Source organism: Drosophila sulfurigaster, chromosome 2R (genome assembly GCF_023558435.1).
Source record: "Drosophila sulfurigaster albostrigata strain 15112-1811.04 chromosome 2R, ASM2355843v2, whole genome shotgun sequence".
In the NCBI taxonomy this organism is placed as follows: domain Eukaryota; kingdom Metazoa; phylum Arthropoda; class Insecta; order Diptera; family Drosophilidae; genus Drosophila; species Drosophila sulfurigaster.
Genome location: NC_084882.1, coordinates 24,400,145 through 24,416,527, shown reverse-complemented (window position 1 = coordinate 24,416,527; position 16,383 = coordinate 24,400,145). Strand labels below are relative to the sequence as shown.

General features: G+C 39.6%; 2 protein-coding genes across 2 annotated transcripts; both read left to right on the top strand.

The window, feature by feature from the left end:
• Window positions 1-27: 27 nt before the first annotated feature.
• Window positions 28-4,197, top strand: LOC133839134 (putative uncharacterized protein DDB_G0271606). Its single transcript, XM_062270482.1, is given in 6 exon segments — window positions 28-890; window positions 961-1,364; window positions 1,429-2,251; window positions 2,318-2,350; window positions 2,352-2,623; window positions 2,684-4,197. Coding segments are annotated over 6 exon segments (1,950 nt in total). The 5' UTR covers window positions 28-818; the 3' UTR covers window positions 3,030-4,197.
• A 963-nt stretch (window positions 4,198-5,160) lies between these two features.
• Window positions 5,161-15,804, top strand: LOC133835925 (relaxin receptor 2). Its single transcript, XM_062266119.1, has 8 exons — window positions 5,161-5,490; window positions 6,848-7,412; window positions 7,480-7,764; window positions 8,789-8,860; window positions 10,055-10,126; window positions 13,990-14,061; window positions 14,317-14,760; window positions 14,820-15,804. Exons 1-8 carry the CDS (start codon window positions 5,403-5,405, stop codon window positions 15,634-15,636), a joined length of 2,415 nt encoding a protein of 804 aa, XP_062122103.1. The 5' UTR covers window positions 5,161-5,402; the 3' UTR covers window positions 15,637-15,804.
• Window positions 15,805-16,383: the final 579 nt, after the last annotated feature.

Genomic DNA, 16,383 nt, shown 5'->3' with positions numbered 1-16,383 from the left:
CTTGTATTTCAAAGTATTCATAATCACGCGCCAGCTGTAATACAATATTGAATATCCATCCCTGGTTAAACAAGTATTGCTGCAGCCCTGTCTTTAGGTATCGAGTACAAGTGCATGCCAACAACAATGCGCGCATTGTGCATTTGTTTTTCGCTTATAAAAAATCCATAAATAATACAATTTTCGTGCGCGAAACAAAGCGAAAAATACTCGAAAAGCACGCGTACATGTGATCAACTATGTGCGCGTCGAAACGGTAGCATTATTGTTAAACGAAAAGCAAATAAAAAGTGAATCAGAACACGAACGCACACATACCAAAACCACGACACATACACATACACCTGCACAACCCGTCGCACCCCGACCGCGCTCTGAAACCAGTAATAAGTGCAAGTGAAGCAGCAACAACAAAACGGCAAGCAGGCAGCAGCAATTGGGAAAAAGCTGCAACAAAGCTGCAGAAAGAAAGGGAACAAAGCGCAACAACGAGAACGACAACGACAAGCAAAAGTGGAAGTGCAGCTCCACCCCCAATTTGGTGTTGCAGCGGCAGCAGCAGCAGCAATAACGACAAAACAGCAGTCTCGCTATGGCGCAGCTCTAACAACGGCAACATAACAATAACAACAGCAGCAACAACAACGGCAACCGCACGCTTCGCTGCCCTCGCGAGTCGCGACAGCAATTCAGTCATCGACATCGCTGCGCGCTGCGTTTGAAATCATTAGACACCAATTTAGTAGCAATTTGCTGGTAACGGAGAAGACAAATCAAAAATCGACAGCGACTTCGACATAATTAATTCATTCGTCAAAATGGAGTTAAAAGTTTGGGTCGAGGGCATTCAGCGTATTGTGTGCGGCGTAACTGTGAATACAACCTGTCAGGTAAGTGATTATTGATTTTTATACTTAGTACTTAATGCCCTTATATCTATTATTCCACGTTTTATTACAGGATGTGGTGTTTGCCTTGGCCCATGCAACTGGAAAAGTGGGACGATTCACGTTAATCGAACGCTGGCGCAATAATGAGCGACACTTGGCTCCCAATGAAAATCCCATGAAGCTGCTGCTCAAATGGGGCGAGTATGCAAATGATGTACAATTTATATTGCAACGTTCCGAGAACAAGCAGCAGTCATCGCAGCCACAGCAACAACAACAGCAGCAGCCACAACAGCAGCAGCAGATCAACAACAACAATAACAATTATGCTGTTATGACCACAAAAAAACCGCTGGGCCCAAGCAACAATAACAACAACAATAATGAGAGTAAATTACCTATGCCCTCGTTGCAAAAGCAAAAGTCCAGCGTGGAATTGAGCTATCGCACAAAAGAATTGAAGAAAAGTTTTGGGTGTGTAGAAAAAATTGAACTAATTATTGAAATTGTTGTAATAATGTGTAACTGATTTTTACAGCGGATACGATGCTAAACAATTCGATAATATTGGCATAGTCAAAGGCATTCCACAGCAACAGCAGCAGCAACATCAGCAGCTGCTGCTGCAGCAACAACAACAGCAGCAACTGTTGCCGCCAAGTCAAGCGGCTCCGTTGGTACCCAAGCATGAGAAATCGCTATCGAATCCATTGGATATGACAAGCAGCAGCAGCAATGCGCCCGCTTTAAATGACTACAACGATTTCTACAACAACAACAATAGCAGCAGCAACAACAGCAGCAGCAGCAATGGCAATAATAATAGCAATCAGCACATCTATAGTCAGCTGAGCAAATCCAGCAGTGAACTGCGTCGAGCCAGTCCAAATGAATTGTGCTACAACAACAATAATAGTAACAACAATAATATTAACAACAACAGCAGCAGCGAGCATTTATGCGACATTTATGCCAACAGCAATATTAGCAACAATAACAACAATAATTCGCCAGAGTTGTATAAACAAACACCAACGATTTCATCAAATGGAGCTTTAGTACCGCCACCATATCGCGATCCGCCGCCCCCACGTGGCAGTCCCATGTGCCAGAGCCAACGCTTGCCACCCAGCAGCAATTCAGAGACCATATCTAATGCATCTTCGTCAACAAATCCGTTTCTCAGCGACTACGAACAACATAACATTAACAATAACAACAATAGCGGCAACAACAGCGTTAATAATCAGTGCATGGATGAAGGCGAAAGCATGTTCCAGGCAACGCAATATAATGATCTGTTGCAGCTAATCAAGTTTCAGCGCGAGAAAATCACAGCACAGCAATTGGAGCTGCAAAAGGTAGAGATTACACTCAGCTATGCTGTGTAATGAGCATCTAATAGTAATACATTGTTATGTTTGCAGTTTGATACGGAAATCGTTTACTTAGAGAGCAGGGGAGCGAGATCATGCGCATGAATTGGAAGCCATATCACGTGAAATATCCAAGGCGGATCAAATATTTCGACAGGGCAGCGAGCAGTTGCAAACATTACAATATGTGGAGGAGGAAAACGAATTGGTTAAACAGCAGGAGAAGACACTTAAATCGGAGATTGCGCTGCTACGATCAAAGCTGGCAAACTGCGAGACAGAATTACTGCAATGCAAAAACAAAATGCGTTTGTTAATGGATGACATAGAACTAGAACAGCAACAGCAGACTAACAGGTGAGTTTAAATGCCCCAATTACATTGACACCTGTAACAATTGTATTATATTGCAAGCAGGCAAACTGTGGAGCGTGATTTTCTAATGGAAATGGAACGCATACAAAGCGATATTGATCAAGCGCTCCACAATACGGATTCATCAAACAAAACGGCCGATAACCTGAAGAAGGAGCTGCTGATGATTGAACATGCCATTGCAGAGAAGAAACGACAAGTTGAGCAGTTGGTCAACGAGATGAAAGAGGTGAACTTACAGAGTCTGACCGTGACTACCACCGAGGAAATTAAGCATTTGCTAGAAGGACCCAATAAGCAGGGTAGCAGTCGCCGTATCATTGGTTCTCCACGTCAACTGGAAACGGCGGTGCCAACCAGCAAGAATCCGCATGGCGTTTGGGTTTAAACTAAACATTTAAAAAGCAACGAAGTATTTTTCTACAAGTAACTCTAACTCTAACAACAAAACTTGGGGAACAACGACGAGGAAATGATTTACATATCTCTTGTATGCATAGAGCAACAGAATAGAAATCGCGGATTGATAGCCTCTATATGTACTTACATATATATATATCTTAATTTTTAAAAACACAAAGACACAAATTTACAACGATACACGAATGCATATTTTATTCTTCCAAAATACCTAATGGATCTCTAAAGCAATGTTAATTGTTACAAATTTATGTACACCTACGCACATTCCACACATTTATTTACAAACTAGAGCACAAATTATATTAGACTTTTATATTATTCACTTGACTAGATGAATTTCGATATCACACAGTTATCAAATCTAAACCTCAAAATCATTCCACAAATTACTTATAATTTTGAAGTACTTACATTGTGTGCTATATCTATTGATTTTAACATAAATATGCATATTATTATTATAACAAATTTTTTATGTTGCTAGTCTATAAAAAATGTTTTCAATCATCATTCACAATGCGCCATTAGTTGTTAAATGAAATGAAACGAAACGTAAATTGTTGCAATAATTGAATATTAGAAAACTATAAACGCCTTTTAATACATTTAAGTTGTGCTGTTAGTGATCATATTTTTCACATTTCATAATAACTAATAATATACATTTTGGATAATAAGAACTATTGTACTAGATTATCTTATAACTATTGTACTTAGCACTTAGCGCAGCTTTAGCAAAACAAACGTAGCAATGCTTTGTTGAAAATGTTTCAAATGTTTTGAATGTGTTTAGAAAACACAAAACAATAGAATGCAATTGAAAAAACAATGTTAAACAGTTAGTTCTTATGCATATTTGTAGCTTTTAATGCAAAATGCAGCAAAACGAAAGACATTCTCTTCATTTTAGTAATATTTTAAAATAAAATAATTAAGCAAAGAAAGCACGGCACTAATTTTGTTGCCTCGGGCTAAACAGCAACAGCAATATACATACATATGTTTATTATATACATATAATACACATATATAACTATTTAATTAACTAAAAGAAACATTTTTAGAACAAATTCTAATTGCATTATTATCTATTAGCTAATAAACAACACATTTTTTATGTTTTTTTTCTCCGAATATTAAAAGAGTTGTCGTGTCTTTTCTTAACTCAACCAACCACATTTGTGCTAACTATTGTCGTACAGAGCCGAACTCGTGTGTTGCCAAAGTTCTTACCACACAATACGTACGAATGAATGCGCCGCGACGGTCAGCCAAGGCCGAACAATACACGAAGCACGGACTTCGGTGCAGCGGTTAAACAAAATCAGCAACAATTGCTGCTGACAGCTTCAGTTGGCCGTCGTGCACGGACTTGTCTAGTCCTATTCTGTCTTAAGTTGTCTTTTTCAGGCTTATCTACAATTTGGTCGTGCCGCGCGCGTTTTGTGTGCGTTTTAAAACGCGTTTCAAGATTGCATTGCCTACTTTTGTGGGCACTGACAATATTTGCCGCACAATTGACTTGTCGTTTGGGGGTCTCGGTTTTTAGCCTTGTGCTTGGCCCCTATCGCGTTCACACAATCTGTAAATGTGCGTTTACTTTTGGTCAAAAGCGGTAAAGTGCTCAAAAGCAAACAGAATACGAAAATCCCAACAACAAGAAAACACACAAAAAAAAATATTACATTTTTACGACACTTTTCCACACCAAATGCTTGTCCTATTGTGATGATTGAAATAATGAGCCACCGTTTTGGCATACATTCCAAATAAAAATGTGTGCCGTCGACGACCTTTTGCGGAAATTATAATATGTCTTTTCGCCCTTGGACTTACGTTTATTGATAAGGCAGACACATTTTAGTCTTGTGCTTTTCGCAATTTGTGAATTTAATCAACCAAATAAATAGTCTTAAGCAATGTGTTGGATGTGCATTTTGGTGTATTCTTTAAATAAATAATATATACATAGAATTTTCATTAAAAAAAGAAGACGATAGAAAAAAATTAGTAATTTTTTAGACAGCGATTTCGAGAAGAAAATTATTATGTTCTTCAGTGTATTATCTGCTCATATTTTTATAGCATTTTTTTGATGTAGCTTTAATCACATTGAAGCAATCAAAATTAGCTCAATGAAGTGTCAAACTTAAGCTAAAACTCAATGAGTCAGCGGATTGTCAATCTATGGACATGTCCAAGGAAAACTGTCCAAATATTCAACTCCGCCCAGAGGCTGTGCCTGCAACGGCAGTTGAGTAATTAAACACCCTACAAAAAAAGAGATATAAGAGTCCACCGATAAGGATAAGATAAAGTTAACAGAACTACTGACAAAATGGTATACGGAAGGAGCATAGCCGTGGGCATTTGCCTGATGACCATTGTTGTGCTCTACTCTGTGCTGATGTTTTATCTAAGCTTAGGTAAGTTAAAGTCCGAAAGACTGGATTAAACTTTAATATTTATTAGGCTACTTCCGAAAACTCAGTTCAGTCTAAAAATAAAATGAAATCAGTTAAATCTGTATTTATTAAATTCCTGATCCATTTAAACAACTTTTTTAAAATTGAAAATTAAATCGCAAACAGCAAACGCTCATAAATCGATGCGTTCTAAAGTATTTGAAAGTAATTTCTTGTAAAATACGATAGCAAAAAAAAATACAAAAACCAAATCGAAACCATAAAAAAATGTGCAAACTTTGTCTAGGGAAGAAAACAATTTGCTCATTTATTTCTGCTTTCGCAGGCTTCTATACTTGATGTACGTATTTTGTTTTATGGTCCACACACATTTTCATCGTGTTTTTTACATCTATATTTCGCTTCTTATGCGTCTATGGTCAATTTGCCTATTGATTTGCTATCGAGAATAAAACGAGAGCGGAACGCCAAACAAATACTTGATGAATGCCATTTTTTTGGCTTAACGCGGCGTATGATGTATTTATTTGCAATAAACACGTACAAACAATACCATCAAAGCAACAAGAAATTTGTATTAAAGAATTTGTATATCTGCCAGCTTAAGCCGAGCACATTGAGTAAGCGTCAGCCGCCAAGATAAATTGCAATTGAAATTGAAGTTGAAGTTGAAAAGTGTTTCCTAAAGCCGAGCGCTTTCATTTCATTTAGATCGGGACAGGTTCAAGGATGCGACAAGATTGTTTATAGTGACGCAATTTGCACATAAGTTGGCCAAGGTGCTCGGCTGGGCCATCAAAACAGTTGGCGACTTATCATAAATATGATAAAGGGCCAAAGAAATTGCCAAAACTATTAGAAATTGTCTGCTGCAGGACATTCAGGCGACAGTCCTTTAGAAATGCTAATTGATATGCTATTGTCATGTTTTTTGTTAAGTTTTTCGAATCGAATTGAATTGAATTACTTGAATTGGAAATAGATACATACATAAATAAGTGAATGCAGAACAAAAGCAAATAAAAGCAATCAAAAGTTTTGCGCACATTAATTTTAATTGATTTGGCCATTTCTCTATGCTCGACTTCTATTGAACTCTTTTTTGGTTATCGAATTGAACAAATGAAACACATAAACAGTTTTAGTTCCGCTCACTGCTAAGATTACTCATACGCAGTGTAGTCGAAAATATTCCTATTTTTTTGGTAGCTGAATGAAAAGTTTTTAGCTTTAAACAAATAAACGCAACACTTTATTATGCTAAGGGTATTGAGGTCATGTTGTTGTTGTGGTTGTCTGTGTTGTCTATGTGGCAGCGAACTCTTGTGATATTAATTATTTTCTACGCTTTCTCAAGGACCGTGCCCCACGGGCAGCTTTGCCTGCAACAATGGCATACAGTGCGTGCCGCAGCGGCAAATATGCGACAAGAAGCCCGACTGCGCAGATGGCAGCGATGAGCATCCGGTCGAATGTGGCAACACCTATGGCAGCAGGGAGTTTGCCGATAAACTTGTGCGTAATGCGATTGCGAAAAAGAAGGAACAAAATCAACGCCCCATGGTTGGTGGGTCAAATGTAAGCGCCGGGGATTTGCTATCGCCATCGGCGGCGGCGGGTAACACCAGCCGAAATCAAAGCACGTCAATACCGTGTGGCAAGTACTACAGATATATTAATGCGGATATAGTCGTGATGTCAGCGCCAATGTTATTTGTTTTATTCAAACATATTCCAGCTATCCTCACATATCCTCGACCCCAGTGCCAATGCGGTGGCGGCACAATGCTCTACTGTGGCAAGTATGCCAAGCTACGTCGCATGCCGCGCATTAGCGCCGAGGTAACCAATCTGTTTATCATCAGAAATAACCTGACACTGCGAGAAAATCTATTTGCAAATCTGACGCGACTACAAAAGCTGTAAGTTCCCTACACTCACCTTATATCCATCAGCGGCATTTCAACATAGATTTTGTATAAAACACAGCACGCTCAAATACAACAACATATCACGTGTGCCACCGGGCAGCTTTGGCGGCTTGCCACATTTGGAACGCCTCGAGTTGAGCCACAACAATTTTAGCCAATTGCCGCATGGCATTCTTAAGGATTTGCATGGTCTGCAGTGGCTGTTTCTGGTCAAGAACCAACTGCGCTACTTTCCCATGGAGCATTTGGCTTCAATGCACAAACTGGATTGGCTCATCCTCAGCCATAATCGCCTCACACTACACAACGAGCAGCTATCCAAGGCACCCGAGCTTCGTGAAATGTAAGTAAAGTTTTCTGGTCTCTGTTCTGTTTTGTTTTTTTTGGGAGTGGGCAGAATGTCGCTGCTATTTGTTAGATTAAAAAAAAAGGACCTCTGCCCAGTGTAGCACACAGTGGCCCCCTTCCTCCCCTCCTCGTTTATGGGTTGTGTACTCGTTCAGTTGATGTATTCAAGCGTAAAATGCTTTACAGTGTCTGTGTCTGTCCGTCTCCGTCTGTTCGTCTGTCTGAAACACTGGCTGGACCCTCTCCGGTTCGGGGGCGACTATCAAGTGCAGTTGGGCATGTGTTGTACACATAAATGCCAAGGTAGAGGGGCAGCAGTTATCCCCATTACGATGTGCCATAGATGGCATAATAACCATTTCGAGCCAAAAACGCTTAAAACGTTTAACCAAAAAGCAAACTCAAAAAAAAAACAGCAACTTCAACCTTAATAAAGAAATTGACGCAAATGCTCAAGTAAACCATTGGCTAAAAATACCATGTTAATTAATACGAATAACGGCAATAAATACTTCATGAGGCATTGCTTAAATCTCTTGACAACAAAACTGGCTAATCTGGCATTTTATTGCCTAGCAGCAATTGCTAAATATCTATCTAACTTACTTACTAGTCTAATAACTAACCACTTTCAAAACCTTCATCTATCAGTTACGTGCTCAGGCATGCAAGGATGCAGACAATGGGCTTAGTTGAGTTCCTTAGCTACAGCACATACATCAAGCATATCCTTGGAGTTTACAGTTATCTTTCTACTCTATAAAATTCATTTCTTTAAAGGGTATATAAGTTCATTAATAATTCGAAACAATGAACAATAATGGAGTGAAGAATAAGTTTTAACATTTAACAAAAAGCATTATTGATAGAGAGAAAACCATTCCGTTTTAGAAGCTAATAATATTCCCAGAATATTTGATTTAAAACACTTGAGAGTATATTTGTTTCGTTACATTGTAATTGACTGTTAAATTCATGCATTTTATTTGTACTCATCGTTGCTGCACTTTATTTTACAGCTATTTGGATCACAATCGAATCGAATACATTGGCGAGAAAACTTTTGCACAATTGGATAATTTAGAGTTTCTGTAAGTAAAGTAAAAGGAAGACACCCCCTTTATCTTTACCCCACCCCCACATAGTTGTACATATTACCCTATCCCCAGACAATGTGCGATGTGCACGCCACTTTTCAAGGCAGCCTCCCATTACATTTGGCCATTTCTCTTTGTGTTTGTGTTCTTGTTATTTTTATTTTTAAATGGTAAATGGTATTGCCTCCCCCTTGACTCTTGGCGCAAAAGTGTCGAAAAGTCTATTGAAATATGTTGTACTTAGGTTTTATGGTGCGTATGCGTAATTTTTACTCTTGAGTGCATTTTGCTTTCGTTTTCAGCTGCCGCTATCATTTGCGCTTCTACAAAGATTTATATGGGTTACATTTGCCTCAATCCCAGTGGCACATTGTCAGCAGAAAATACAACAACAACAACAATCATCACAACAACAACAACAAACACAAAATACCAAAATACAAAACGAGAGGAACTTCAAACAAATTGCACATACGCACAGTTGACATGACATGGCAACTCCAAGTTGCAGGCAAAATGATATTGAATTCGACACCTAGACGCTTGAATTTATGCGCCAATAAGCATAAATTTGACTTTCAATTGTTTACACATACGATACACATGGCATATGCTAAGCAAATATTTAAACGTAAATCGAGTCATGTAAATTGCTTATGTATTTGTGAGTAAGTGTGTGTGTGTGGGTGTCTTGCTCTCTGAGTGTGATGTGTAGGCTTTAGTCATATATGTGTGGCAATTTGAAAACATTTATCAGGCATCTTCGTCTGCCCGGCGCACATAATCATTAATTTATGCATCAATAGCTGACAATATAAGTCAATGGGTCGTCTGGGCACCCGGCGCGTTGGTAAGTGAAAATAAATCAGCATCCCAAATTGCCGCACGTAAATAAATGTGTTAGGTCACCTCCCCTTTGCCCTCCCCTGTCCAGATCAAAAAAATAAACGAGCCAAAGCCAAAGACTAAACTGTTTAGCTGACACGCTGCGTATACGCAATATTTCGTAAGTTTATCTATGCGAGCCGCTTGATTGAAAAAACATTCAAATATGCATAAAGAATGACCTCTGGCAAGCGAAATATTAAATTTATATACAATTAAAATTGATTAATATTTTGATCTTTTAAATGCTTTAACTTTGTTTAGCTAAGAATAAAATTTGCTTTTTTAATATTCTAATTTCAGTGACCTGCAGCACAATTTAATTACGCACATTCATCTAAGAGCCTTTGCTAATCTAACTGCCATATCAGACATGTGAGTATAAGAATAGATTTTAATTTGTAGCTGACGCTAAGTAAGAATTATTAAATCACGATGCTAATTAGCATAATCAGCTTAAAAATGCAATGAACTGGAATAAAACTTCTACCATTTCTTGATGAATATAATTGCAATGAAATTGATTTCTCGTATCATAAAATTAAACTCCTAACTTTCTTTCATAGCTTATTTAATAGTGAGGCCTCGCTAATATGTAAATAGTGTTGGCTTATAGATCGATTTATAGTCGATCTATAAACTACATCGATTAAACTTTCAATTTTCTATTTTATGATCGCAACCACGCCTACTAATTTCGCGTATTTATTGCATAAATTATTAGCTCTGCCTTTATGACAGTCATATACAATATAAAAAATAAGATATGCGATAACTGAAAACAAAAATGAGTACTAAGCGGACAATCTATAAGCGCTGAAACTCTGCAGTCGCTCATAAAAATGTTAATAGCCATGAAGACAACAAACCACTGTGGCGTATGCTTAATATAAACTAGATGAGATTCTAATTTGTGTGTTTGAAATGATAAATGCTTTCCGCTTATTAGAAACAGCACACTTTAAAGTTGAGTAGTTTATCTCTCAAGAAGCAAAGAAGCCTCTTAAAGTTACTGTCCGCACAGCAGAATTTATGGCTTCGATTTCTTAAGGATGACGGTTACATGTTGTAGCCACATAGTATATGTGTAGTATATAGTCTAGTAAAGTGGTGTGCTTGCACATAAATACATATATCAATATCATATTTAATAAAAGGACGTCGCCGGCAATGCCATCCACGGAGTCTGGTTGGCATCAGGCTGTGGCGTTCATAAATTTTACCAACTCACATACACAAGATACACATACATAGATCAGCATCAGCATGTCAAAGTGAACACACACACACAAGCAGTTGCTGTTGTTGTCACTTGACCAAAATTGGCACGCAAAATATTTAAGCAAATGTGGTATTTGCTGCATTTGTATCTTTTGGGACGCTGTCTGCCCCTTTGACTTTTGCCATGGGGAAATTGACGCCTTCAGGCGATGACAGCAACAGCAACAGTAACAGCAACAACAGCAAATAAACAAACAGTATTATGGGCAAATAAAAATGCAAATAAATTTGTATTTTATGTGAAAACAATTTCGACAAAGCAGCGCCTGCTTTTTTTGCCTTTGCCTTTGCCTTTACCATCGCTGATGTACGCCATGAATCTGGCTTTGGCACTGTTGCTGTTGCTGTTGCTGCTGATGTTGATGTTGCTGGTCCTGCTGCTTATCCTGTTGACGGAGCCCATAATGAAGGAGTTTATTGAAATTGTTGCTGCCTTTGGTCTTGCTTTGGTCATTATTATCCCTAAAGTCATTGTTGGCTGTAAGTAAAATCCTTTGAAATCACAACGCTCTGATGTTGATGATGTTCTAACCCTCCCCGGGCACAAGCACACCCACTTTCTTCGTCTGTCCAGCTGTGTGTTGTGTGTATGTGTGTGTGTGTGTATGTCGGTGGGTGTTTGCATGCAAATAATGCGCCTGCAAGCGTGCTGTGAATTTTTGAGCAGCTACCAGCGTCGAGTTCATAAAACAAATGTGACTTTTATGGCACTACGTTTTGTATCTTTCAGTTACGCATCTTAATACTGCTCACACGATGCGCGTGTGCAAGTGTATCTACGTATGTGTGTCTTTGTGCTTTTCTTCCTTGTCATGCGACTCACATTTCTGCTGAGTTGTTTATTCGCTTACTCGCTTGACCAGCGTGTGTGTGTGTGTTCCTTACTTACTTAAATGGCACATAAAAAAATCGCAGCACTAATTTGATTTCTGTGCCAAAAACGCACTGACATCTTTCTATTTGAGTGCTGTTTTTACTTCGACTTCTTCTGCTGCTGCTGCTGCCATACAGGGTGTCTCCGCTGGTTGCCGTTGGTGACGTTAATTGCGGCCAATGATTGTAATCCCGTTGTAAACATGACGCACGCGAGGACATTGCTCGAAAGGATTGAACAGCAGAACGTGCCATTTCCACCGATTGCCTAATACCACCATTTTAATTGCGCAAAATGACAATAATTTGAGCCAACTCGCTAACGTTTGTTTAAAAGGGGAAATGAGTGATAGATGACTTAATTTAAGTATTAGAAAATCGTGAGTTAAATTGACTATTCAAAATATTAAAAGGAATATCTAAGATGCCATTAAATCAAATTGATTTATTACTTAATATATAATAAATATTTGTGATTTAATAAAATTCAAATAATTAACACTATTTATTTAGCTATAGAGCATAAACTTGTTCGTTTAAGCCTAAGCTGTGCTTTCAATTCGCAGTTCACTCCTAATACAACTATGCACATTTATTTGACATGTTGTTAACTGCGCATTGACCCTCTCTCAGTATTATACCCTACTATGTATCTATATATTCTGTGCTGTTTGCTTGCGACTGGACTGAACGTGGGCGTGAGCGCGAACGTTGAAGCTTTGCAGACGCATTACATTGCCTACTTTCGTGCGCAGGCAACCACAGAGCGAGTTGAAACATTGAGTGACACGTGTGTGTGAGTGTTATGTATGAGTGTGAGTGTGTGAGTGCGTCGAGACTAAAGCAGTGGACAGACATTATTTGCTGCTTATTTGGGTACTTATGTATGTTGAAGAAGATTGTGGCAGCAACTTGTTGCCGCTATGGCCAGAGAAAATATGTTAATTGTCGTCTGAAATTGTCAAAGGCCCAAAAGGAACAACAACAGCTGGCCGACCGGCCGGCCTTCTGTACACACTTATTAAGTAAAGAATTTATGCCGTGGGCATACCGCATGAAGCCAGCTTTGGTGGAATTAAATTCCATTGCAATTTACATAAAATTGCTTGATAAGCCTCATTAGAGAAAAAGGCAGTTGAGAGATGGAGGTGGAGATGGAGATGGAGAACTGTCAGTATTTTGGGACATATCAAAAGCAATTTATGCTTTAAGTAAAACATTTACTTTATGGCTAAGCTACTCCCACCGACAACGACAACGACAACGAGAACACAATGCAACTTTATAGCTGGCAAGCAATTACCAACTAGAGGGTTCGCTGGGAGGAAGGGGGCGTGGCGTATTGTCTTTGTGCGGCATGCCATAAAACCAAACTGTTTTCACTTGGCGCTGGCATTGATTGACCAGACAAGTGCAACGAATGGAACTAAACAGCAACAGCAGCAGTCGCAGTCGCAGTCGCATCTGTATCAGCTGCTGCACTTCACAAGAAGACGGAGACGGAGCGTCGAGAGAAGACGTTGACGGTGAAGGTGGACAGTGGATGCTAAGGAGATGACTAGAGCCAGGACCTTTCCTTTTGGCCCTATCCACAGCTGTCTGCACGCTGTCATGAATGATGCGCTTTTTCCTGTGACTGACCAGCTAAACATACCACAACATCCCCTACGATCCCCTCCCCACTCTGTGTTCGCCCCTCCATGCAAAACTAGCAACTGTGCAGTGGTTGTGCTCCAGTGATTTATATTATGCTCACAGCTATTAAATAAGAATTTTCGTTATTATGTCTGACATTGCTGTGGAGTGTGTGCTTTTATTGTGCGACTTTTAAGTCATGCGATTAGCACTAGAAACAACTTTTTTAAAGGCATCCTTTGCACACACACATGCAATATTTAAGTGCACACACACACGAACACACCCACACACATATGTAATGTGCCTGTTGAAAGCATCGCCTTGGGTTTGTTTTATCAGCACAAAACGTAGCCCCATTATTTGGAGCTTATGCGGCGTATACGCAATCTTAAACACAGCGCCGACTCTCGTACAACGTATTCATGCATTTTGTTTTACTTTCACAGCCTCCTCATTGGCAATCCCATTAAGGAATTATCTGGCGAAATATTTCTGTATAACAAACGCCTCGAAGCGCTGTAAGTAAAGAACAACAACCACAAAATAATAGAAAAGGTAGCTCTTTTGGGGTTAAATGTTAACTTAAATTTATGTTTATGGCATTAAATATGTTTTGTGCCTAGTGCGGCTTGTTTATTTCGAAAACATTTACTTAAATTACAAGCTGCTTAAATGTAAATTTCACCTCAAGGGGAAGCTTTATTTTGTTTAAATTCACAATAAATATTTCATTTTCACTTTAAACATAAAAACTAAAACTTCTTCTTTAATAGCTCACTGGCACACATGCCTCTGCCCATAGATCGCAATTTGGTGGAGTCGCTGAACGTATCCTTTTTGAATTTGAGTGGCATAGAATTCGATCGCATTGATTTCACTGCGCTGAATAAGATGCATAGCCTCAAGTATATTGTATTTGATCGCTTCTTCTATTGCTCCATGACCCCAAAAGTGCTGATGTGCAGCCCCAAAACGGATGGTGTGAGTTCCTTTGAGGATCTGCTGACCAAGCCATCGTTGCGTTACTCCACCTGGTTCATGGCATCGTTGTCCATAGTGGGCAATCTCATGGTGCTCTGGGGTCGCTTCATCTATCGTGATGAGAACGTTGCTGTCACGATGGTCATTCGGAATTTGGCATTGGCTGATTTGCTAATGGGCGTTTACTTAGCCATCATTGGAGTGCAAGACTATCGCTATAGACACGAGTATCACAGGTGAGTTGAAAACATTTCCGCATTCCGCAAATCACTATTGATTATTGTTACTCCTGCAGAGTGGCTCATGATTGGACCAACTCGTGGCAATGCATTGCAACTGGAACGCTGGCGGTCAGCTCCTCGGAGGTATCCATGCTCATACTGGCCTTCATGTCGCTGGAGCGTTTCCTGCTCATCGCGGATCCCTTTCGTGGGCATCGCAGCATCAGCATACGCATCATTTACCTCTCGCTGCTGTGCATTTGGCTAACTGGCGTTGCCTTGGCCGTTACACCCGTGCTTATCTGGCGCTCCAGCACTCAATTCTATGGCAAAAACTCTGGCACTTGTTTTCCCCTGCACATCCGGGAAGCCTTCTCGCTGGGCTGGCAGTACTCGGCCATTGTGTTTCTGGGCATTAATTTGCTGCTGCTCGTTATGATTGCACTATTGTATACGGCACTGCTCATCTCCATTTGGCGTACGCGCAGTGCCACGCCCCTTTCGCTGCTGGACTGCGAATTTGCGGTGCGTTTCTTCTTCATTGTGCTAACCGATGTGCTGTGCTGGGCACCCATCATTGCCATGAAGATTTGGGTCTTCTTCCAGTACAATATATCGAACGACATCTATGCCTGGCTGGTCGTCTTCATTCTGCCCCTCAACTCGGCTGTCAATCCGCTGCTTTACACCTTCACCACGCCCAAGTATCGCAATCAAATTCTGCTGCGCGGCTGGAAGAAAATCACATCACGAAAACGCACCGATGCCGGACATGGTAATGCCGCCACCACCACAACGGGCACGGCAACGGGTTCGTCTCAGCAACCGGATGATTGCACCACAACAACGGCCATCAAATCGATGCCATTATCGCTGACCATGAGCCAGTGATCAGTGCCATCGAGAATAGTCGAATACAGTATGCCAAAGTCAAGTCATAATTGCTTGGCCTCATTTATTATGTCTATATGCTGTCCATGTATACGTGGATATAAATGTATGTATGTACTATATGTCTATATGTGCATCCAAGTCATTGTTAACCATAACAAACAAAAGCGTGAAATACATTCAATGTGATATTTGTAACAGATTTATTTTTACTCCTTGAGTGGGAATTTCATTGTATAAAACATAACGTGGATTAATAGATTTGAACTCAACTTAAGGAAAGGGAATTTTGACATATATCTACTATATAACATAATGTGAATATGTTCAGTATATCAATTCATTTATATATTCATATTTATACTATATTATATTGAGCTAACTTTATTAAACTAGTTATTAGTAGGAGTACGTAGTTCATCGCAGACTTCTTGATTATGTTACAACATTATTTGCCGTATTCGCCAGAATTCGCTTAGAACGCATTATATGAAATTTGCGCATTGTCTCCAACTGCACGAGTGTCAGTTGCATGTTGTGCTTATGTAGTGCGTGCAACCGAAGTCTGCAACGCAAGTAAAGAAAATAAATAAAAGAAATACCAAAAAAGAAATATAGCAACTTGTATCGCGCCGGAAATCCTTGATGACGCACACTGCTTTCAAAAGGCAGCCACAATGCTTGCCCAGGCAATCATAGTATGTAAGTTGAGCCTCCTTGTCCTATATCTCATTCATGTCCACCATT